The following is a 24,914-nucleotide window of genomic DNA, read 5'->3' as shown; positions in this document are numbered from 1 at the left end:
GCATGGCCAGGCACGACTCTAACACCATCATTAAGTTTGCTGATGACACAGTGGTAGGCCTGATCACCGACAACGACGAGACAGCCTATAGGGAGGAGGTCAGAGACCTGGCCGTGTGGTGCCAGGACAACAACCTCTCCCTCAACGTGATCAAGACAAAGGAGATGATTGTGGACTACAGGAAAAAGAAGAGGACAGAGCACGCCCCCATTCTCATTGACAGGGCTGCAGTGGAGCAGGTTGAGAGCTTCATCCACATCACCAACAAACTAACATGGTCCAAGCACACCAAGACAGTCGTGAAGAGGGCACGACAAAATATTTTCCCCCTAAGGAGACTGAAAAGATTTGGCATGGGTCCTCAGAGCCTCAAAAGGTTCTACAGCTGCACCATCGAGAGCATCCTGACTGGTTGCATCACTGCCTGGTATGGCAACTGCTCGGCCTCCAACCGCAAGGCACTACAGAGGGTAGTGCGTACGGCCCAGTACATCACTGGGGCCAAGCTTCCTGCCATCCAGGACCTATATACCAGGCGGTGTCAGAGGAAGGCCCTACAAATTGTCAGACTCCAGCCACCCTATTGATAGACTGTTTTCTCTGCTACCGCACGGCAACCGGTACCGGAGCACCTAGTCTAGGTCCAAGAGGCTTCTAAACAGCTTCTACCCCCAAGCCATAACACTCCTGAACATCTAATCAAATGGCTACCCAGACTATTTGCATTGTCCCCCCCCCCTCTTTTACACTGCTGCTGCTCTCTGTTTATTATCTATGCATAGTCACTTTAATAACTCTACCTACATGTACATATAACCTCAATTACCTTGACTAACCGGTGCCCCCACACATTGACCCGGTACCGGTACCCCGTGTATATAGCCTCGCTATTGTTATTTTTACTGCTGCGCTTTAAATATGTTACTTTTATTTTGTATTTTATTTTTATATTTTTTGGTGTGATTTCTTTTGGTATTCTTTCAAAACTGCATTGTTGGTTAAGGGCTTGTAAGTAAGCATTTCACTGTAAGGTCTACACCCGTTGTATTCGGCGCATGTGACAAATACAATTTGATTTGATTTGAAGGTCCATACAAAATGGTCTGTCGAGATCAACGTGTAAGAACTTGACTGGCCTGCACAGAGCCCTGACCTCAACCCCATCGAACACCTTTGGGATGAATTGGAACGCCGACTGCGAGCCAGGCCTAATCACCCAACATCAGTGTCCGACCTCACTAATGCTCTTGTGGCTGAATGGAAGCAAGTCCCCGCAGCAATGTTCCAACATCTAGTGGAAAGCCTTCCCAGAAGAGTGGAGGCTGTTATAGCAGCAAAGGGGGGACCAACTCCATATTAATGCCTGTGATTTTGGAATGAGATGTTCGATGTGCAGGTGTCCACATGCTTTTGGTCATGTAGTGCATGTCTGTTGGGAATTCAACTAACCAACAGATCTGCTCATGACCTCTTGCTTTGACAGATTTTTATTGGTTAATGCTGAGAATTATAATTTAGTACTCGCTTATTGACCACTTGGTAATTCATTTCACAGGGTTGTCACTCATTGAGGAAACCGAAGCCTGCTATGAAAAGGCGCAGACTGAGAATGCGTCGTTGAGAAGGCGGAGTCTCTGCAGAAGGAAGCCCCGCCCTAATGGTGGTCCCCATGGCAACGTTGGCCCCTCCCATGCGCACACGGTCACCACCAACACAGAGATGCTGCTGTTGTCACACCACATATCCCAGCAGTGCTCCACTGCTTCACAGGGTAAATCATACACACTCCTACACGTCACACACACAAATAATAACTCACTCTAATAATTACAAAGGAGGCTGGTGGGAGGAGCTATAGGAGGACAGATTCATTGTAATGTTTGGAATGGGATAAATGGAATGGTCAGACTTGGTTTCCATATGTTTGATACCGTTTCATTCATTCCATTCCAGCCATTACAATGAGCCCATCCTCATATTGCTCCTCTCACCAGCCTCCTCTGAATCATTCTTGACTTACAAACCCCTCAGCATCTCCTAACCGCCCAAAGTCACACAAATGTATTCCCTCACCTATACCAATGATTTGTAGTGTGACTCATATAAGTTGAAGTAAGATGTTATACATAGCTTATAACATAAGTAAGATACACGCTGCAAGAAGAAAAGACTACCGTTGTTCATAGTTGTCCTTTCACCTGCTTGTTTCACCCTTCTGATCCTCCATTACCACCAGAGACCTCATGCTGCTTTGATGGATTCCGGAACTCACAGTTCCTTGGACAACCTACTACAGCGTTTCCTGGGAAATGTTCATTTCTCTACCATAAGCCTCTAATGTCGTTTTAGAGAATTTGGCAGTACGTCCAACCGGCCTCACAACGTGTAACCACGTCAGCCCAGGACCTATACATGTGAAGAATTTAGACTTGCAATAATTGTGATCCATAAAGATAGATCGGGCGCTGCTCTTCCTCAAAACTCTGATTTCGGCATTGCATTACAACACAGCCTCCCACTTCAACCTGGTCTTGGATCATTTTGTATTATTCTGTATGTAAGTCAGGGACACTCCATTTAGTAGGATATGTTACGGTGAATGCCGTCAGCCGCCACGGTAGTGTTGTCTGTTAGAAGGTTCAATGAAAATAACATAAGGTCATTGAACCTTAAGGAGTAACGGTAGGACACCCCTTAAGAGTACATTATTGGGCTAGCTGTAGCTAGCTAGCAATACTAGAATGACAGTCAACCATTTGCAAAAAAAATACATTGGGGACAGAATATTAATAAAAACAAGCATGCACATAGTTTGTGACACAACTGTCTTGATGTGTGTTGAATTACATCCGAATATTGTAAAACATGAGCATATAAATCCACTTTGTTCCTGTTTTGGTGCTTCTGCAATACACCTCAATTTAATTCTGAACGTGGATCTGGTCCTAAAGATGGTGGATAAACGTACAAAGAATATACAGGTAAGGACAAGAGGATTCTAAATTCCATAAGTCTGCATAAATGCAGGAGAATTCTAAACAATGGGACAAGCAATGCGAGCAAAAATGACTGGAAGTGAATGTTAGCAGTACAGAAAGTTCGCCATCGAAGTGGACAATAAACACAATCATTGTGCATTTCAGCTAACTACTCAGCAAACGCATAGCATCACTTTTGCTGGAATATTTGCTCACAAGAATAATTCATTGGCCCGGATGGAATGACCCTGATGGAATCTTGTGATCCGTCCTTCACCCATAGGAAGTCCCATCCAGTTGACTACTTTAAAATGGCAGAAGCCCTCAATGGCAATGTCCATGCCAAAACAGGTTATCAATTTTAGTCCTCTAACTCTATGGTGGTAAATTCCACTTCCCACCTGATTAGATTCCCCTTTTGTCTGTGCCTGTTTTCTGTGACCCTAAACGACAATAAAATGTGGCATTACCGCCACCTGCTGTACTGGAATGTAGTGCAGGCATACTGACACTGGTAAATACATGAAAAGGGTTACTTTGCAATCTCTAGCCATATTGTAATCTCCCTAATTCGACCATATTAAAAGGGGCAGTGCAGTTAATGTGATTTTCCAGTTTTTAAAATGATATTTCCACACTAAGAGGTCTAAACAACACTCTGAAATTGTGAAAATGCCCTTTGTTGTAAGAGCTGTTTGAAAAACAACCCTGGAATTTCAGCATGTCCAGGTGGGATGGAGTTTTTGGCCCAGATCATGACATCACAATCTGATCTGATTTATTCTGACCAATGACCAGCCATCTTTTATTTGCATATGTAGGCTCTAGAGCAGGGCCGACTAAACTGGCACCTGCGGGCCAAACTTGGCCCACGATGACGTTTAATTTGGTTCGACAAAAGGTTCCAGAATTTCAACTTATGGTTTTCTCTCCGCGCCATGGCAAAATGAGTAGAATTGCATGGAATTTGTTATAAAATTATATAATTGTTCTCTCTGCCCCATGGCACAATGTGCAGAATTGCAGGAAATGTACTTTAAAACTGTCTTTGTTTCTCTCCACCATCAAGGGGGGGGGGGCACTAAAATGGTTTTTCCCACAAGGTGGGTGGGCGGGTGGGCCCCCCCCAACCAAATCTCGCTAATGCTGCGTTTACATGGTACGAGGTAGACAGCAAACCGGATGTCATTGTTTTCAATGAGAGCACAACGGTAAATGCCGTTGAAGCTGGTGGTGAATGCCGCCACGGTAGACAGGACTTGCCGCCAGAGTTCAAATATTTCAACTTTTTTTTTTGCCATAGCAATTTTTTTCTACCGGATGTTGATTTGCACTGTTTGTTTACTGAAATCCCCATAGCAACGCATACCGTTCTGCTGGCTTGCTTTTGCCCGTCACAGTCTTTCTTGCTTTCTCGTCCCGCTATGCCGACCGGTATGCCGGTTTTTGCGTCTCTCGTCTAAATGGCAGCACCAGGGTAATAAGGTCATCATAATGTGTTGTTAGGTGTCAAGTTATATGGCCACAAATGTTATGATTACTTTCAAAAAATATATTGCTTCAAGACCTTAAAAAGATATTGTTTACCTTTTTATATTTCTAAATAGATCATATCCATTTGCTCCGCCCCATGGCCCACCACTCAGATAATATTTCATCAAGCCCAAAAGTTTGAGCACCCCTGCTCTAGTCTAGACGAGCCTATCCGCCAATCAGGGCTGTGTGTGTAAATATATTTAAATGTATATCCACACGACCAGACTGAGCATTTCTATGGCAAAAGGAGGCTCAGGGAAACAAATCATAAAAAATATGCCGTTATTTTTACTGAAATAAACAAACAGTGATTTAGTAATCATACAGTGATGATTTAAATATACAATTAAAAAGTCTGCATGGGGGCTTTAAGTAGTATTGTGACATGATATCCCAGACCTTAGTTGGGATATCTGATATTAAATCTGATATTGGGATCTATATAAAATATTAGAGAAAGGATTAAAGTGGAAATGTACAACAAAGCAGAATACCAAATAAAGATTTCACAATGATAATCATTCAATAGTAACGTTAATACAGCCTTACATTTTCTTAGTCAGTGAGCTAAGGACAAAAAGTTTGTAATACAGTAGTTTGATCTGAAAATGGATTTAGCCATGTAACATGTCTTTGGAGATGACAGTTAGCCTAGAGTTAGTGAGGCCATGGGGAGTGGTGAGCCATGGGTGGAGCAAATAGATATGATCTATTTAGAAATATAAAAAGGTAAACAATAGCTTTTTATAGGTCTTGAAGCAATACTTTTTTTGAAAGTAATCATACAATTTGTGGCCATATAACTTGGCAGGCCTGGAATCAAAAAGCTGCTGGACTCAATTAGGTCCACTATTTCTCTAAATGATTAACACAGCCGTTCACACAAAGGTTAATTTGGGAGAAATATGAATACAGCACTAATTTCTATTTTATATTTAAAAAAAAAAGTAGGAATGTCACCCAGTGTTCTCACTATCGCCCCCTATCTTCGATAAACACAGATATTAAAACTGTTTTCTAAAATGGCGCGCAGTCTCGAGACTTACTTACCCAAATTGGTCCAAAGCGGGTTTGTTAAAAAACGTTTATCCTAAGATTACCTCCGTTGACTATTACACATCTTAGATGCTTCATCAGAATCAACAGCTCCTTGGGCTATATTATCTCTCCATTAGAATGGTCATAACTCTGGTCTGTCTTGGAACATATGGGAATTGGTTCCAATTTTATTATTATGATTAAAAGGCTTATGCCAATCCCTCAGCCATAGTTATAACAGGCAATATCTGCTCTGTTCAGAATCACTAGAAGCAGCAGACAAGGAGATCCATTTATCCTCTGTTATTTTGATTATCCATGGAACCCCTGGCCCAGGCAATTCTTCAATCGAAGGAAATAACACCAATTTCCCTCAAATCTACTGGTCACATCATCTCATTATACGCAGACGATATTGTACTATATCTAGACAATGTATCTCTATTGCTCCCAAACGCATTGAGTGTGGTCCTCTGTAGCTCAATAGGTAGAGCATGGCGCTTGTAACGCCAGGGTAGTGGGTTCAATCCCCGGGACCACCCATACGTAAAAATGTATGCATACATGACTGTAAGTCGCTTTGGATAAAAGCGTCTGATAAATGGCATATTTAAATGGCATATTTAAGATCATAGATACATTCAGCTTAATCTCAAGTTATAAAATTAATCTAACCAAATCAGCCCTACTGCCTCTCAAGATCCCGAATGGGGACTCCATCTCTACTTACAGTTATAGATCTGTCAGTCTCATTGAAAACAAGTCTAAGAAGCGGTAGATCTGTTCTATATGCTCTATTTCTATGCTTCCCATTCTTAAGTTTTGTTTTTGCGTCTTTTACTTTCAGTTTTGTACACCAGCTTCAAACAGCTGAAAACACATGATTTTGGGTTATGCAAAAGACATTTCGCAGCGGTTTAGATGGTACAATGATTCTCTACACTATACTTGCTTGTTTTGTCACAAACTGAAATTAGGCTTACTATTTCAATTTTAGCAACCAGGAAATGGCGGAGCGATTTCTGCATAGTGCATCAAAATGATCAGTACTTAGTTATGTACCTCTTGTAATGTTTTTTTTTTTGTTGTTGAGTTTTTTTGAGTGGCAGCCCAGAGGTACAATGTGTGAAATAATGAATATAAAATATCTCAACAGAATATGAACTGATGTGAACTTAAATATTGTACCTGTAACCCCCCCACAACACATAAAAAGTCACTGGTTCGAATCCCTGGCTGGTTCGAAGTCTAACTGGAAAACACAATGGCTAAGGTGTTGCGTTGAAAGTCTCTGGCCCTGATTTGAAGTCCCCGTCGGGGCCGCTGTCCACCAAATTCGGTGCAGTACGCGGTCTCCTTTTGATTCTATTTACATAGAACTTAATGCCTGACCAGTTTCTGCTTTTGAGCGCCACAGGTTCCGACTGGAGGCATTTGAGGCAGTCCCTCTTTCCAGGAACTCGGCCACTCTTTATGAACTGCTGCTACCTCATCAACGGTCCACTTTAATCTCACAGCGTTTCTTTGGGTCGGCTGGACGCCTGTGTGACGGGTCGGCTGGGCGCCTGTGTGACGGGTCGGCTGGGTCGCCTGTGTGACGGGTCGGCTGGGTCGCCTGTGTGACGGGTCGGCTGGGTCGCCTGTGTGACGGGTCGGCTGGGTCGCCTGCGTGACGGGTCGGCTGGGCGCCTGCGTGACGGGTCGGCTGGGCGCCTGCGTGACGGGTCGGCTGGGCCGCCTGTGTGACAGGTCGGCTGGGTACCTGTTGAGAAAAGTTGCTTAAAAGATCGCAAAAACGGCAGCATCAAAGGATGGAAAATAATTTCACGATGCAAATCACACAGCTTATTACTACTGTAAAATTGTAATATTTCCCTTTTGGGCTCAACAGGACAATTGTGCAACTGAAACAACTAGAGAAAGGGAGAGAAAGAGAGAATGAATAGGCTAAATAAACATGACCATTTCCTGGCAAATTCCCTGTATAAAAAAGCCAATATTATTAGGGCTGGCTGGCAAACCATCCACTTGGAGAGCTAGCCTGGCCTACTAGGTGTGGCGTTTGACTTACATTTCATTTTTGGTTCACTGAGAGTGGACAGCGCTCCAGCCATAACAACCTCATTCCACTTGAAACCTTTGAATTTGCCTGCAAACTCTGCGACCTTGTATCGTCCTGACTTTAGTGCACAGGATTCCACAGCGCTGCCAATGTTCATTAAGTTGTATCCCATTTGAACAGCCAGCGTCGGGCGGTCGTACGTTTTGTTCTCCTCGTTGTAGCCAGCAACAGCTCTCACTGCCGTGATGACGTGAGGTAAATTACTAGGTATGACCAAGTCCTCAAAGCACATCAGAGGTGTACACTTCCTGGCCGTGATGAGTAGTCTTGCCATCTCTCTCATTCTTTGTGGAATGAATTTAATTATTCTGTCATCTGGCTGTAGTTTGTTGTACATCTCTTCTCCCATGAGGAGGATATATTTGTCATTTCTTACCACAAATGAAACTTCGCCAGAGTTCATACCACAAACTATCTTCCAAAGACCTGTGCTGACGTAATCGGGTTGAGGACACAACTTAAACACCATTGCTGACTGAATCCTCATCTTTTGTCCAGGTTTTGGTTCGTCAGCTTTGGGATTCAGAGGGCAATATCTGACATGCTTCCACAGTGTCTTTCGATTGTACAGACCTTGACAGTGCATGCAGTGGGTGTAATCTGGAGTGGACCCCGGCACTTTGGGCCGGGAACAGGCGACCATCTCTCCACTCCCACGTCTTGCTACAGCAACATTATCCGCCCGCTGACATTTTCTCTTAGCTGGATTATGAGCCCCAGAGTCTGTTTGGATGTTCATGTCTTTGTTGCTGTCTGAAGGGCTGATCTCAGTCCTTGGGTTGTTTTCATCACATAAGTTAGACAAATCAGAAGGCTCATTAACCACACCACTAGAATGGCATGTTCTCTTTGCTGGTTTCCGTGCCTCAGAATCTTCTTTAGTGCAAGAGCTACTGTCTAAAGAGTTGCCGTCTGTATCCAAAATGTTTTTGTCGGTCCAGTTAGAGAAATTAGATGCTTCATTTGATTCCACGTTACTAGAATCCTAAAAGGGGAAACAAAAAGGATAGATTAATGTAATATGAAAACTCAAAGACAGCAGAGATCCCATTTTGGAACTTTGATATGGTCGTAGAGTGTATCATATTAAACAATGTACAGTGCATTCGGAAAGTATTCAGACCCCTTGACTTTTTCCACACAAAAAAAAGTTACACAATCTACACATATTGACAAAGCAAAAACAGGTTTTTAGAAATGTTTGCAAATGTATTAAAAATAAACAGAAACCTTATTTACATAAGTATTCAGACTCAATTGTCAGCGCAAAAACCAAGCCATGAGGACGAAGGAATTGTACGTAGTGCTCTGAGACTGTGTTGTGTCGAGGCAGAGCTCTGAGGAAGGGTAGCAAAACATTTCTGCAACCTTGAAGGTCCAAGAACACAGTGGCCTCCATCATTCTTAAATGGAAGAAGTTTGGAACCACCAAGACTCTTCCTAGAGCTGGCCGCCCGGCCAAACTGAGCAATCGGGGGAGAATGGCCTTGGTCAGGGAGGTGACCAAGAACCCGATGGTCACTGACAGAGCTCCAAAGTTCCTCTTTGGAGATGGGAGAACCTTCCAGAAGGACAACCATCTCTGCAGCACTCCACCAATCAGGCCTTTATGGTACAGTGGCCAGACGGAAGCCACTCCTCAGTAAAAGGCACATGACAGCCCGCTTGGAGTTTGCCAAAAGGCACCTAAACACTCTCAGACCATGAGAAACAAGATTCTCTGGTCTGATGAAACCAAGATTGAACTCTTTGGCCTGAATGCCAAGCTTCACGTCTAGAGGAAACCTGGCACCATCCCTACGGTGAAGCATGGTGTTGGCAGCATCATGCTATGGGGATGTTTTTCAGCGGCAGTGACTGGGAGACTTGTCAGGATTGAGGGAAAGATGAAAGGAGCAAAGTACAGAGAGATCCTTGATTAAAACCTGCTCCAGAGCACTCAGGACCTCAGACTGGGGCGAAGGTTCACCTTCCAACAGGACAACGACCCCAAGCACACAACCAAGACAACGCAGGAGTGGCTTCGGGACAAGTCTGAATGTCCTTGAGTGGCCCAGCCAGAGCCCGGAATTGAACATCTCTGGAGAGACCTGAAAATAGCTGTGCAGCGACGCTCCCCATCCAACCTGACAGAGCTTGAGAGGATCTGCAGAGAAGAATGGGAGAAACTCCCCAAATTCAGGTGTGCCAAGCTTGTAGCGTGATACCCAAGAACTCAAGGCTGTAATCGCTGCCAAAGGTGCTTCAACAAAGTACTGCGTAAAGTAATTAAAACTCGTTTTTCAACCACTCCACAAATTTCTTGTTAACAAACTATAGTTTTGGCAATTCAGTTAGGACATCTACTTTGTGCATGACACAAGTACTTTTTCCAACAATTGTTTACAGACAGATTATTTCACTTATAATTCACTGTATCACAATTCCAGTGGGTCAGAAGTTTACATACACTAAGTTGACTGTGCCTTTAAACAGCTTGGAAAATTCCAGAAAATGATGTCATGGCTTTAGAAGCTTCTGATGGGCTAATTGACATCATTTGAGTCAATTGGAGGTGTACCTGTGGATGTATTTTCTAGGCCTACCTTCACACTCAGTGCCTCTTTACTTGACATCATGGGAAAATCAAAAGAAATCAGCCAAGACCTCAGAAAAAAAATTGTAGACCTCTACAAGACTGGTTCATCCTTGGGAGCAATTTCCAAACATATGAAGGTACCACGTTCATCTGTACAAACAATAGTACGCAAGTATAAACACCATGGGACCACGCTGCCATCATACCGCTCAGGAAGGAGACGCGTTCTGTCTCCTAGAGATGAACGTACTTTGGTGCGAAAAGTGCAAATCAATCCCAGAACAACAGCAAAGGACCTTGTGAAGATGCTGGAGGAAACAGGTACAAAAGTATCTATATCCACAGTAAAACAAGTCCTATATCGACATAACCTGAAAGGCCGCACAGCAAGGAAGAAGCCACTCCTCCAAAACCGCCATAAAAAAGCCAGACTACGGTTTGCAACTGCACATGGGGACAAAGATCGTACTTTTTGGAGAAATGTCCTCTGGTCTGATGAAACAAAAATAGAACTGTTTGGCCATAATGACCATCGTTATGTTTGGAGGAAAAAGGGGGATGCTTGCAAGCGAAGAACACCATCCCAACCGTGAACCACGAGGGTGGCAGCATCATACTGTGGGGGTGCTTTGCTGAAGGAGGGACTGGTACACTTCACAAAATAGATGGCATAGATGGCATCATGAGGAAGGAAACTTATGTGGATATATTGAAGCAACATCTCAAGACATCAGTCAGGAAGTGAAAGCTTGGTCGCAAATGGGTCTTCCAAATGGACAATGACCCCAAGCATACTTCCAAAGTTATGGCAAAATGGCTTAAGGACAACAAAGTCAAGGTATTGGAGTGGCCATCACAAAGCCCTGACCTCAATCCTATAGAAAATGTGTGGGCAGAACTGAAAAAGCGTGTGCGAGCAAGGAGGCCTACAAACCTGACTCAATTACACCAGCTCTGTTAGGAGGAATGGGCCAAAATTCACCCAACTTATTGTGGGAAGCTTGTGGAAGGCTACCCGAAACGTTTGACCCAAGTTAAACAATTTAAAGGCAATGCTACCAAATACTAATTGAGTGTATGTAAACTTCTGACACACTGGGAATGTGATGAAAGAAATAAAAGCTGAAACAAATCATTCTCTACTATTATTCTGACATTTAAAATAAAGTGGTGATCCTAACTGACCTAAGACAGGGAATTTTTACAAGGATTAAATGTCAGGAATTGTGAAAAACTGAGTTTAAATGTATTTGGCTAAGGTGTATGTAAACTTCCGACTTCAACTGTCTGTAAAATGTGTTAGTTTATTTTTTTTATAAATTTGCACAAATTTCTAAAAACCTGTTTTTGCTTTGTCATTATGGGGTATTGTGTGTAGATTGATGAGGGAAAAAAACAAATTTAATCAATTTCAGAATAAGGCTGTAACTTAACAAAAGATTGAAAGAGTCAATGGGTCTGTATGTGGACACCTGCTCGTCAAACATCTAATTCCAAAATCATGGGCATTAAAATGAAGTGTGTCCCCCCTTTGCTCTATAACAGCCTCCACTCTTATAGGAAGGCTTTCCACCAGATGTTGGAACATTGCTGCGGGGACTTGCTTCCATTCAGCCACAAGAGCATTAGTGAGGTAGGGCACTGATGTTGGGTGATTAGGCCTGGCTCGCGGTCAGTGTTCCAATTCATCCCAAAGGTGTTCGATGGGGTTGAGGTCAGGGCACTGTGCAGGCCAGTCAAATTCTTCCACACCGATCTCAACAAACCATTTCTGTATGGACCTCGCTTTGTACACATGGGCATTGTCATGTTGAAACAGGAAAGGGCCTTCCCCAAACTGTTGCCACAAAGTTGGAAGCACAGAATCATCTAGAATGTCATTGTATGCTGTAGGGTTAAGATTTCCCTTCACTGGAACTAAGGGGCCTAGCCAGAACCATGAAAAACAGCCCCAGACCATTGTTCCTCCTCCACCAAACTTTACAGTTGGCACTATGCATTGGGGCAGGTAGCGTTCTCCTGGCATCCGCCAAATCCAGATTTGTCCGTCGGACTGCCAGATGGTGAAGCGTAATTCATCACTCCAGAGAACGCATTTCCACTGCTCTAGAGTCCAATGGTGGCGAGCTTTACACCACTCCAGCCGACACTTGGCATTGCGCATGGTGATGGTAGGCTTGTGTGCGGCTGCTCGGCCATGGAAACCCATTTCATGAAGCTCCCGATGAACAGTTCTTGTGCTGACGTTGCTTCCAGAGGCAGTTTGGAACTCTGTAGTGAGTGTTGCAACCGAGGTCAGATGATTTTTACGCGCTTCATCACTTGGCGGTCCTGTTCTGTGAGCTTGTGTGGTCTACCACTACGCGGCTGAGCCATTGTTGCTCCTAGACGTTTCCACTTCACAAAAACAGCACTTACAGTTGACCAGGGCAGACATTTTACAAACTGACTTGTTGGAAAGGTGGCATCCTATGATTCAGTAAGGCCATTCTACTGCCAATTTTGTCTATGGAGATTGCATGGCTGTGTGCTCGATTTTATACACCTGTCAGCAACGAGTGTGGCTGAAATAGCCGAAGCCACTAATTTAAAGGGGTGTCCACATACTTTTGTATATATAGTGTATGTCAAACAAAAACCAATGATTGCAAGGTTAAACAAACCATACAACTGTGCACAATGACAACATTTAACTATTTACAATATACAAAAACATATTTACTTTAAGAATAGTGCAGATGCAAAGTTTGGTAACAGAATGACAGTTTGTGCCGTCATTCAGTTACCAAACTTTGCATCTGCAAAAGTAGTCCTTGTGCATAGAGTTGTATGGTTTGTTTAACTTTGCAATCATTGGTTTTTGTTTGACACACATTTTGAAGTGGAAAAAATCTGTCTCAGCGTTACCGTGGAATTGCCCTCAACCCGAGCATAGTAATTTCCAAATTAAACCACGTTCATAATCATTCTTAAGGTCTATATGTTAGAGTTCAGGCTTTATTTGAAACATTTAAGTAGGAAATGGTATGAATTTGGACCATTATAGAGTAGGACGCCAAGTCTCAAAAAAGGCTTTTCAGTCAATCAAATTTCTTTAGAAAGGGCTCAAATAGATTGTTTTTGCACTCACAGCTGTTCCCCAGTGTTAGTTATCAAGATGAGATGTTAAGAAACAGACCAAATTGAAGTGCCTTGAGGTTCGTTTGTATGTTCTACAGTCTTGTAAAGACGGGGGGGGGGGGGTCCTTTTTTTAGCATTATGATATCCGTAACATCCATAACGGTTGTTAGTTTCAGAAGCTTGTGCGTTCGCCACATTTACTGTGCTTGGATGTACTCTAAGACTTTTCCTGAGGCTGTTGACATCTTGAAAAGGATGTGTTCTAGCAAAAAATCTCTTTTCAAAATACTTTTAGCTAATAATGTTCAGTGTCCCCAGAAAGCATGTCCATTTCATGTAACATCCATAATGCTTCCTATTTGCTTTATTTCTCCAACATGTCAGTATTTAGACGTCTGCTTTCTTTTGGGTGGAGGGGTTACAATAGACATCAAAACCATTTCTATTTCGTTGGTCCATTCTGTGAGTGTGAGACATTAAGGTTGTGATTTTGCTTGGAAATGTGATGTCCATAATGCTGGAATCGCCCATATACTTTATATTTTAAAATGTACTTTAAAAATGTATATATTCATGTTTATATTTTTCAGTATTCATTTTCTGTAAGGAAATTGCTTTCAAAATCTCATGTCACTTGGCTGTTTCGCTACAAATAAATGCTGCCTTTTTGTGGTGAGCGCTGTTGAACATGTTTAATAATAAATGTAATATAATCTTACTTGTTCTGAAGAAGTGGTGGGACTCTGATGAACTTTACTGTTTTCACTCTGAGCTGCAGAACCGTCTGGATTTACTGCAGAGAGGAGCTGAGAGTCACTGGTTGGTTCTGATACTCTGCTGTCAGATTCCAGCTGCTTTTCCTCCTGATTCGTCCAGAGTTCCTCTTGTTTTGTGGGCTCTGGGTCCTCCTGCCCCAGACCGGGGCTTCTCTCCTGCTGCTCAGGGGGAACCTTCTCTTTACAGACAGGGAGAGAGGGCTGCTGGGAGTCAGGAGAGAAGGAAGGGGGAATGGATCTCTCCATCCCATCAACACGTTCTTCTATGTTTTCCATCTGGGCTTCAGAGAGGGGCTGAGAGTCCCTGGTTGGTTCTGACACTCTGTAGTCCTCTCCACCAGGTTCTGTTTTGATCTGTTCAGTTGTGTTGGTGGGTAGAGAGTCCCTATCTCTGTTCTCCAAGATTTGGTCAAGATGTGAGGGCAGAGGTGGGTCCTGTTCATAGTCAATTTTAACACAGGCAGGAATCAAGAAGAGGTATTTGGTATCAGGCTCCAGCCCTTGAAGCTGCTCTTCCTCCTGACTGGTCCAGAGTTCCTCCTGTTCCTCTTTAATCTGTGTGGGCTCTGGGTCCTCCTGCCCCAGACTGGGGCTCCTCTCCTGCTCACAGTGCTGCTGTTCAGAAGGGGGAACATCCTCTTCAGAGACAGGGAGAGAGAGCTGCTGGGAGTCTGGGAAAGGAAAACAAATCAATCAAATTAGAGTGCATTTGTCACGTGCACCGGATACAGCAGGTGTAAACAGCACTGTGAAACGCTTGATTGCAAGCTCTTCCTCAACAATGCGGTTCAGAGGAGCTATAGGAGGAAGTGCTCATTGTAATGGCTGGAATGGAACAGAGACAAACGTGTGGTTTCCATATGTTTGATACCGTTCCATTTATTCCATTCCAGCCATTACAATGAGCCCATCCTCCTATAGATCCTCCCACCAGCCTCCTCTGATGCAGTTATACTAGTCATATAAAGTAATATACAATAATAAAAAATGGGGGGGGGGATAGGTTGAAGATACTGTATCCCTGGAAACAGGATGTTTCTGGTTTCTAACACCCCACTGATGGTGGTGCACACACACGCGACAGAACCATCTTGAGCTTCTTGTTCCCTCTGGCTAGTGACCGGTGTGCTCTTCAGGCCTGGGTTCAAATACTATCTGAAATAATTTCCATAATGAGAGTTATACAGATAAGACTGAGTGGAGCGATTCCAAAACTGTGTAGGCTAGAATAGAGCTACTGTCTTGTCAAAAAAACGTTTTTAGCTTTTAAAGATTTATAAAGTCCTATAGACACTCAAAGCAGAGTTGACTTACATTTAACCCTAACCATTCCAATATATTTCATAGAATAAAAAACACCAAAATAAAAAAAACTATATTGATGGCAGTGGTGATTTTGCTAGGTTACATGTTAGGGTCTCCCGGGTGTGGACAAATATACTGCAGTCTAACTGTGGTGTGTGTGTGTGTGTGTGTGTGTGTGTGTGTGTGTGTGTGTGTGAATAACAACTAAATGAGTATCATTATTTGATCAATCATTTTGTTTCCCACAGCAACTGATTGATTCATTTTAAGTTGTTGTTATATTATTACAAACCTGCTCGATGTAACTTGATTTCCGGGTGGAACACCAAACCCAACAGCCTCTGTAGACGTTTGTTCTCCTCCTTCGAACGGGAGATTTCTTCCTGGTACTCGACTAGCTTTTTTTGAAAGACAGCCGATATCTCCACAGCAGCCGCTGTTAATCGCTCAGTAAGAAACGCATTCAACTCTATCTGTAATTTGGCCATTTTAGGGTCTGTATAGCCACATGTCCACTACGTAAATAAACTAACGCTCTAGCCATTCACTTCCTGCTTATTTCTTCTTCTTCGGGATTTGGTTGGCGGATTGCATCCAACTTTAAGGTGCATACACCGCCACCTACTGTACTGGTGTGTGAGGCCATTCACGGCCTACCTACATCATATTTATTTGACACAATAATACACAATTGGGACTAAGAAAAATTGCGACACCACCCATTAGCCCTCTCTAAAAAAAAAAAAAAACACCACCCATTCCACTATTTAACCCTATCTAGTCCTACTCCAGACCAATGGTCTGAGAGGACATAACCTTACCACTCAACACCCCCTGAAGCTGTTCTGCAGTAAATCCTCGCAATCCCAAGTACTTCTCTGCCGCTGCCACACGCGACAGAGGTTGCCACCACAACCTCTATTTTCTGTGACTTTCGATCCATTTCAGCAGTACAATTGACAACCATGGCTATAAATGCTAAAAAGCCCACTTTACTGAAGCACATACAGTTGAAGTCTGAAGTTTACATACACCTTAGCCAAATACATTTAAACTCTGTTTTTCACAATTCCTGACATTTAATCCTAGTAAAAATTCCCTGTTTTAGGTCAGTTAGGATCACCACTTTCTTTTAAGAATGTGAAATGTCAGAATAATATTAGAGATAATTATTTATTTCAGCTTTTATTTATTTCATCACATTCCCAGTGGGTCAGAAGTTTACATACCCTCAATAAGTATTTGGTAGCCTTGCCTTTAAATTGTTTAACTTGGGTCAAACATTTTGGGTAGTCTTCCACAAGCTTCCCACAATAAGTTGGGTGAATTTTGGCCCATTCCTCATGACAGAGCTGGTGTAACTGAGTCAGGTTTGTAGGCCTCCTTGCTCGCACACGCTTTTTCAGTCCTTCCCACAAATGTTCTATAGGATTGAGGTCAGGGCTTTGTGATGGCCACTCCAATACCTTGACTTTGTTGTCCTTAAGCCATTTTGCCACAACTTTGGAAGTATGCTTGGGGTCATTGTCCATTTGGAAGTCACATTTGCGACCAATCTTTCACTTCCTGACTGATGTCTTAAGATGTTGCTTCAATATATCCACATAATTTTCCTTCCTCATGATGCCATCTATTTTGTGAAGTGTACCAGTCCCTCCTGCAGCAAAGCACCCCCACAGCATGATGCTGCCACCCCTGGGCTTCATGGTTGGGATGGTGTTCTTCGGCTTGCAAGCATCCCCCTTTTTCCTCCAAACATAACGATGGTCATTATGGCCAAACAGTTCTATTTTTGTTTCATCAGACCAGAGGACATTTCTCCAAAAAGTATGAAAACTGTCCCAATGTGCAGTTGCAAACCGTAGTCTGGCTTTTTTATGGCGGTTTTGGAGCAGTGGCTTCTTCCTTGCTGAGCGGCCTTTCAGGTTATGTCAATATAGGACTCATTTTACTGTGGATATAGATACTTTTGTACCTGTTTCCTCCAGCATCTTCACAAGGTCCTTTGCTGTTGTTCTGGGATTGATTAGCACTTTTCACACCAAAGTACGTTCATCTCTAGGAGACAGAACGCGTCTCCTTCCTGAGCGGTATGACGGCTGCGTGGTCCCATGGTGTTCACGCTGTACTATTGTTTGTACAGATGAACGTGGTACCTTCAGGCGTTTGGAAATTGCTCCCAAGGATGAACCAGACTTGTGGAGGTCTACAATATTTTTTCTGAGGTCTTGGCTAATTTCTTTTGATTTTCCCATGATGTCAAGCAAAGAGGCACTGAGTTTGAAGGTAGGCCTTGAAATACATCCACAGGTACACCTCCAATTGACTCAAATGATGTCAATTAGCCTATCAGAAGCTTCTAAAGCCATGACATCATTTTCTGGAGTTTTCCAAGCTGTTTAAAGGCAAACTTAGTGTATGTAAACTTCTGACCCACTGGAATTGTGTTACAGTGAATTATAAGTGAACTAATCTGTCTGTAAACAATTGTTGGAAAAATTACTTGTGTCATGCACAAAGTAGATGTCCTAAACGACTTGCCAAAACTATAGTTTGTTAACAAGAAATGTGTGGAGTGGTTGAAAAACGAGTTTTAATGACTCCAACCCAAGTGTATGTAAACTTCTGACTTCAACTGTATTCTTCCCATCACTCTCTCTTGATCTCTGCCTACACACGGGAATCCTCTCAGGATCCCTCACCCTGTACCCATTTTCCTCTACCACGCTCTTCACTGCTTCAGCATATGACACTTTCTGTACTACTGTAACCCTGGCAACCTCGATCTGCCTTTCTCTCACCGGACATCTCCCATCTCCAGCCCAATGATCCCCCCAAAACTAACACACAACTTTCTCCACCGATACCACACATTCCTTCGTTTTATGCCCTCCTGCCCACTTCTCACATCTAGGCATCTCCCTCACACAATGCTGCAATATGCCCATAACCTTTACACCAAAAACACCGTAATATTTTCGGGAACATAAACTCTCACGGGATAACTGACACTTCCTACCTTGACTTTAACAGGTCGAAGGTCCGCTCATAAAGCAGGATTAAGCAAAATATTTAGCTTGTCTATTCCCAGCGCGCATCTCCAGGGTAGGCTACACCCCAGTACACACGAGTTGCTGGAAGGAATGTTTGGTTCAGATTTGGTCCGGTCTGGACCAACCTTGATTTGACGTCTATAAATTGCTTATTTTCAACTTAATTCATAGCCAATAATGAGCCTGATTTCAACATCCGGAAAATACATATTTTAGACGTATTTTCAACATTATTTTGCTTACTGGGACTTTTCAAGTTTTGCGTAGGGTGGGGTGCGGAATTTCTTGGTCTCGCCTATGGCGGCAGAACGGAAAGCACCTGCTGGTAACGATTCTGTATCAAAACTCAGCATGACAGATAATATCTTCTCCGTTTCCCCACCGGATCTACGTCTTATCAAACACTTAATGTCACCCCCGTTATCATTCCTTCCAACGGCTCCATGCTCCGGAAAGCAAAACCCGTCACAATTCTTGTCCCTAATCTCGTAATCCGGAGCGCCCTCTCCCTCTGGGCGGAGGAAACACAATAAATCATCATGAGTGACTTTCACTAACTCAACAGTCCCCAACCTCTCATCCACCCAATTTGACACCACATATGGATCAACCAAAAAGCAAGGATCCATTATTCTCTACAAATCTCATTCCACTGGGCCGAAGTCGGCGATCCTCGCCGCAGGTAGCTACGACACCCTCACTCTCATCTCTGATCTGCTGGAGCACGTATCCCTGTTTACCCTCCTGCTTCTTTTTATTATTCTAAGGTGTTTTGGAACCTAACTTCAATGTTGCACTTCCGCCACCTACTGGAAGTACGCTTCCTGTGCTCTTTTGTAGATTTTGTAGAACGCTAGCTACCTGCAGTAACCCATCAACACCTTATGGACGATCCACTGAGGTTCACGAATACCGGGGAATGAAATTTGAACGAATTTGTCGCACCGTGTGAAAGAAAGGTTTTGAAGTTGAAGGCATATTTAATTCCAGTAGGTGTTGGTCGTTCACAATTGAAATTGTGTACCAAACTAAAACACCATAGAAGAAGAAGACGAAGAAGAAGCAGGACATTGAATGGCTAGTGATTTGGTTTGTTTACGGCGTGGATATAAAATGTCTCAATTACAGTTCTTGAATGCGTTTGTTACCGAACGATTAACAGCGGTAGCTGTGGAGATATCCGCTGTATGTGAACAAACGATAGGCGAGTACCAGGAAGAAATCTCCCGTTCAAACGAGGAGAACAAACGTCTACAGAGCCTGTTGAATTGGGTTTTCAACCCGGAAATCAAGTTACACAGAGCAGGTTCGCAATTATATAATGACAACTCAAAATGCACGAATCAGATAGTTACGGTGGGCAACACTTATTGATCAAATAATGTACACATTTAGTCATTATTGGTTTTCTTTTCCCTACTGCCAGACTCCCAGCAGCCCTCTCTCCCTGTCTCAGAAGAGAAGGTTCCCCCTGAGCAGGAGAGGAGCCCCAATCTGGGGCAAGAGGACCCAGAGCCCACACAGATTAAAGAGGAACAGGATGAACTCCGGACCAGTCAGGAGGAAGAGCAGCTTCAAGGGCTGGAGCCTGATACCAAATACCTCTTCTTGATTCCTGCCTGTGTTAAAAGTGACTATGAACAGGACCCACCTCTGCCCTCACATCTTGACCAAACCTTGGAGAACAGAGAGAGGGACTCTCTACCCACCAACACAACTGAACAGATCAAAACAGAACCTGGTGGAGAGGACTACAGAGTGTCAGAACCAACCAGGGACTCTCAGCTCCTCTCTGCAGTAAATCCAGAATGTTCTGCAGCTCCGGGTGAAGACAGAATATGTGTTGATGGGGTGGTGGAGATGCTTCTTCTCCTTTCCCTCCCTCCAGACTCCCAGCAGCCCTCTCTCCCTGTCTCTGAAGAGGAGGTTCCCCCTGAGCAGCAGCACTGTGAGCAGGAGTGGAGCCCCAGTCTGGGGCAGGAGGACCCAGAGCCCACACAGATTAAAGAGGAAGAGGAGGAACTCAGGACCAGTCAGGAGGAAGAGCAGCTTCAAGGGCTGGAGCCTGAAATCAGAGTATCAGAACCAACTAGCCTCTGCAGAGTTTTAGAACCAACCAGTCTTTGCAGAGATTCAGAAACAACCATCTCTGTAGCAAATCCAGAACATGTTGATGGGGTGGAGAGACCCATTCTCCCTTCCTTTCCTCCATCCCTCCCTGTTTCTGAAGAGGAGGTTCCTCCTGAGCAGCAGCACTGTGAGCAGGAGAGGAGCCCCCTTCTGGGGCAGGAGGACCCAGAGCCCACACAGATTAAAGAGGAAGAGGAGGAACTCAGGACCAGTCAGGAGGAAGAGCAGGTTCAAGGGCTGGAGTCTGAAATCAGAGTATCAGAACCAACCAGCCTCTGCAGAGTTTTAGAACCAACCAGTCTTTGCAAAGTATTAGAATCAACGTCTGTAGCAAATCCAGACTATTCTGCAGCTCAGAGTGAGAAGATAGAAGAATATGTTGATGGATTGGAGAGACCCATTCTACCTTCCTACCCTCCAGAACTCCCTGTCTCTGAAGAGGAGGTTCCCCCTGAGCAGCAAGAGAGGAGCCCCGGTCTGGGGCAGGAGGACCCAGAGCCCACAAAGGTTAAAGACAAACAGGAGGAACTCAGGACCAGTCAGGAGGAAGAGCAGCTTCACATTGGGGTATCAGAACCAACCAGCCTTTGTAGAGTATCAGAACCAACCCTCTCTGCTGCCAATCCAGACTCTTCTGAAGCCCAGATAGAAAACATAGAAGAACATATTGATGGGTTGGAGAGACCCATTCTCCCTCCCTTCTCTCCAGACTCCCAGCAGCCCTCTCTCCCTGTCTCTAAAGAGGAGGTTCCCCCTGAGCAGCAGGAGAGAAGCCCCGGTCTGGGGCAGGAGGACCCAGAGCCCACAAAACAAGAGGAACTCTGGACGAATCAGGAGGAAAAGCAGCTGGAATCTGACAGCAGAGTATCAGAACCAACCAGTGACTCTCAGCTCCTCTCTGCAGTAAATCCAGACGGTTCTGCAGCTCAGAGTGAAAACAGTAAAGTTCATCAGAGTCCCACCACTTCTTCAGAACAAGTAAGATTATATTTAATGTATTATTAAACATGTTCAACAGCACTCAGTGCAAAAAAAAAGCAGCATTTAATTGAAGAGAAACAGCCAATTGACTACATGAGATTTTGATAGCAATTTTCGGACAGAAAATGAATACTGAAAAATATGAATATATAAATGTAAAGTTATTTAAATATAAAGTATATACATTGTTTAATATGATCAAATCTACGACCATATCAAAGTTCCAAAATGGGATCTCTGCTGTCTTTGTGTTTTCATATTACATTAATCTATCCTTTTTGTTTCCCCCTTTAGGATTCTAGTAACGTGGAATCAAATGAAGCATCTCATTTCTCTAACTGGACCGACGAAAACATTTTGGATACAGACGGCAACTCTTTAGACAGTAGCTCTTGCACTAAAGAAGATTCTGAGGCACGGAAACCAGCAAAGAGAACATGCCATTCTAGTGGTGTGGTTAATGAGCCTTCTGATTTGTCTAACTTATGTGATGAAAACAACCCAGGGACTGAGATCAGCCCTTCAGACAGCAACAAAGACATGAACATCCAAACAGACTCTGGGGCTCATAATCCAGCTAAGAGAAAATGTCAGCGGGTGCAGAGTCCTTCAGCAGAGATTGTGTGCAGTAGGGATACTACCCCATCATCAGCTCAAAGCTCCACATATGTAATGCCGATGCCTGTAACCGACAGTAGAAGATCCAAGAAACAGTATTGTCTGTACTGTGGAAAGCCTTACCTTAAAATCGCAAGACACCTGCAGTTTGTGCATCGGGATGAAGTGGATGTAGCCAAGGCCTTCAGCTTTAGAAAGAACTCGAGAGAGAGAAAAGTGATGTTAGGTCTTTTGAATAAAAAGGGTAACTTTGTGCATAATGTTGCTGTAGCAAGATGTGGGAGTGGAGAGATGGTCGCCTGTTCCCGGCCCAAAGTGCCGGGGTCCACTCAAGATTACACCCACTGCATGCACTGTCAAGGTCTGTACAATCGAAAGACACTGTGGAAGCATGTCAGATATTGCCCTCTGAATCCCAAAGCTGACGAACCAAAACCTGGACAAAAGATGAGGATTCAGTCAGCAATGGTGTTTAAGTTGTGTCCTCAACCCGATTACGTCAGCACAGGTCTTTGGAAGATAGTTTGTGGTATGAACTCCGGCGAAGTTTCATTTGTGGTAAGAAATGACAAATATATCCTCCTCATGGGAGAAGAGATGTACAACAAACTACAGCCAGATGACAGAAGAATTCAATTCATTCCACAAAGAATGAGAGAGATGGCAAGACTACTCATCGCGGCCAGGAAGTGTACACCTCTGATGTGCTTTGAGGACTTGGTCATACCTAGTAATTTACCTCACGTCATCACGGCAGTGAGAGCTGTTGCTGGCTACAACGAGGAGAACAAAACGTACGACCGCCCGACGCTGGCTGTTCAAATGGGATACAACTTAATGAACATTGGCAGCGCTGTGGAATCCTGTGCACTAAAGTCAGGACAATACAAGGTTGCAGAGTTTGCAGGCAAATTCAAAGGTTTCAAGTGGAATGAGGTTGTTATGGCTGGAGCACTGTCCACTCTCAGTAAACCAAAAATGAAATGTAAGTCAAACGCCACACCTAGTAGGCCAGGCTAGCTCTCCAAGTGGATGGTTTGCCAGCCATCCCTAATAATATTGGCTTTTTTATACAGGGAATTTGTCATGTTTATTTAGCCTATTCATTCTCTCTTTCTTTTCTTTATGCAACATTGTCCGCTCCTGTTCATCCAAAAAGTAATTGACATATTAATAATAATAAAGAACAAATGTGATATGCATGGTGAAATTATTTTCCATCCTCTGATGCTGCCGTTTTTGGAATCTTTTCTCAACAGGCGCCCAGCCGGACCGTCACACAGGCACCAAGCCGCCCCATCACACAGGCACCAAGCCGCCCCATCACACAGGCACCAAGCCGCCCCATCACACAGGCACCCAGCCGTCCCGTCATACAGGCACCCAGCCGCCCCATCACACAGGCACCAAGCCGCCCCATCACACAGGCACCCAGCCGTCCCGTCATACAGGCACCCAGCCGCCCCGTCACACAGGCGCCCAGCCGACCAGGGGAAGAAACGCTGTAAAAATAAAGTGGACTGTTGATGAGGTAGCAGCAGTAGAGAAACACATGATGCAGTTCATAAAGAGTGGCCGAGTTCCTGGAAAGAGGGACTGCCTCAAATGCCTCCAGTCGGAACCTGTGGCGCTCAAAAGCAGAAGCTGGTCAGGCATTAAGTTCTACGTACATAACAGAATCAAACGGAGAAAGAGTTTTGCAGCAAGTTCACGGGGCAGCAGCCCCGACTCAAACTCAGGTCCAGAGACTGGCAACCCAACACCTTAGCCAAAGAAAATGTTATTACATTTTTGTTCATTGTTTTTGTTAATGGAAATTGGCCTCTTTTGTAGAGCACAATGGCGGAGTGTCTTCAGTGTAAAACTAACAATGAGTCAATAATTCATGCCTTCTGGGAGTGCTATAAAGTTCACAAGATATGGGCAGAGTTCGAAATCTGTCCGTCAGAAGTTTTACAATGTAAGTTTACTTTTAATCCTGTCTATATGCATATTTCAAGACATGGCATGTAGGGGTGCGGTGAGATAACCAATGGGGTTGGACAATATTATTTTTGTCAATTATATTGAATAAGCTATTACTTAAATACTGGAAGTCAAATGATACTCCAACACTAAGAGAATGGAATAATCAAATGCTTTATTATTTAAATATTGACAAAAATCTGTCTACAGACAGAAACAACATAACACAATTTGAAGTAATCTGGGAAAATTACCTATTTTTTACTACTTTTTCAACCCCTGAGATACAAACACACAGTTACTGAAGCGTCCCTGGAGCAGTCCAGGATTTCCGGAATACCTGTGAATTTTGGGAAAGTTACCAGAATTTTGCAACCCCAGTTGGGCTGTATTAAAGATACTATTGAATATTTATCATCATTGTGAAATCTTTGATAGAGCTAACTACTGCTTCGTACACATGGTCACTTTAAGGATTGAATTGGGCAGGACTCAAATCATTTTGCCATTATTTTATAGAGATACCGATATATACAATATCAGACGCCCCCAATTTAATGTCTGGTGTATGTCACATTACTCAACAACTTCATTTGGTGTCGAATTAGGGGAGACAGGCTTACAGTGTGCCAATGTTACCCTAAATGGATTCATTTTATTTGCCACTCAGACTACTTTTGTGTGGTTTAGAATTGTTTTGTTTTCTCATGGAT

At 43.6% G+C, this 24,914-nt stretch overlaps 2 protein-coding genes across 2 annotated transcripts; one reads left to right on the top strand and one right to left on the bottom strand.

The window, feature by feature from the left end:
- Positions 1–6,604: 6,604 nt before the first annotated feature.
- LOC311114435 (uncharacterized protein) lies at positions 6,605–16,016 on the bottom strand. The gene is made up of 4 exons (XM_084189685.1): positions 15,747–16,016; positions 14,093–14,820; positions 7,624–8,659; positions 6,605–7,314 (listed from the first exon to the last, which is right to left on the bottom strand). Exons 1-4 carry the CDS (start codon positions 15,940–15,942, stop codon positions 7,064–7,066), a joined length of 2,211 nt encoding a protein of 736 aa, XP_084045811.1. The 5' UTR covers positions 15,943–16,016; the 3' UTR covers positions 6,605–7,063.
- Positions 16,017–18,804: 2,788 nt separating this feature from the next.
- LOC311114433 (uncharacterized protein) lies at positions 18,805–24,613 on the top strand (the record flags this gene model as incomplete). Its single annotated transcript, XM_084189683.1, has 5 exons — positions 18,805–18,832; positions 19,934–20,332; positions 21,077–21,615; positions 21,913–23,221; positions 23,496–24,613. 5 exons carry the CDS (start codon positions 18,805–18,807, stop codon positions 24,002–24,004), a joined length of 2,784 nt encoding a protein of 927 aa, XP_084045809.1. The 3' UTR covers positions 24,005–24,613.
- Positions 24,614–24,914: the final 301 nt, after the last annotated feature.

This window comes from Coregonus lavaretus (assembly GCF_964263955.1).
Source record: "Coregonus lavaretus genome assembly, contig: HAP1_SCAFFOLD_411, whole genome shotgun sequence".
NCBI classification, from domain to species: domain Eukaryota; kingdom Metazoa; phylum Chordata; class Actinopteri; order Salmoniformes; family Salmonidae; genus Coregonus; species Coregonus lavaretus.
Note: the sequence above shows the minus strand (reverse complement) of the source record. Positions and strands in the feature narration are given on the sequence as shown.

Bases quoted from the DNA above. Each gene is read 5' to 3' on its own strand.
- LOC311114435 (XM_084189685.1), bottom strand. From the start codon at position 15,942: ATGGCCAAATTACAGATAGAGTTGAATGCGTTTCTTACTGAGCGATTA. The intron at 14,821-15,746 runs GTTTGTAATAAT...TTCCTTTCCCAG, and splicing joins AATCAAGTTACATCGAGCAG to ACTCCCAGCAGCTCTCTCTC. The intron at 8,660-14,092 runs GTAAGATTATAT...TTCCCCTTTTAG, and splicing joins CCACCACTTCTTCAGAACAA to GATTCTAGTAACGTGGAATC.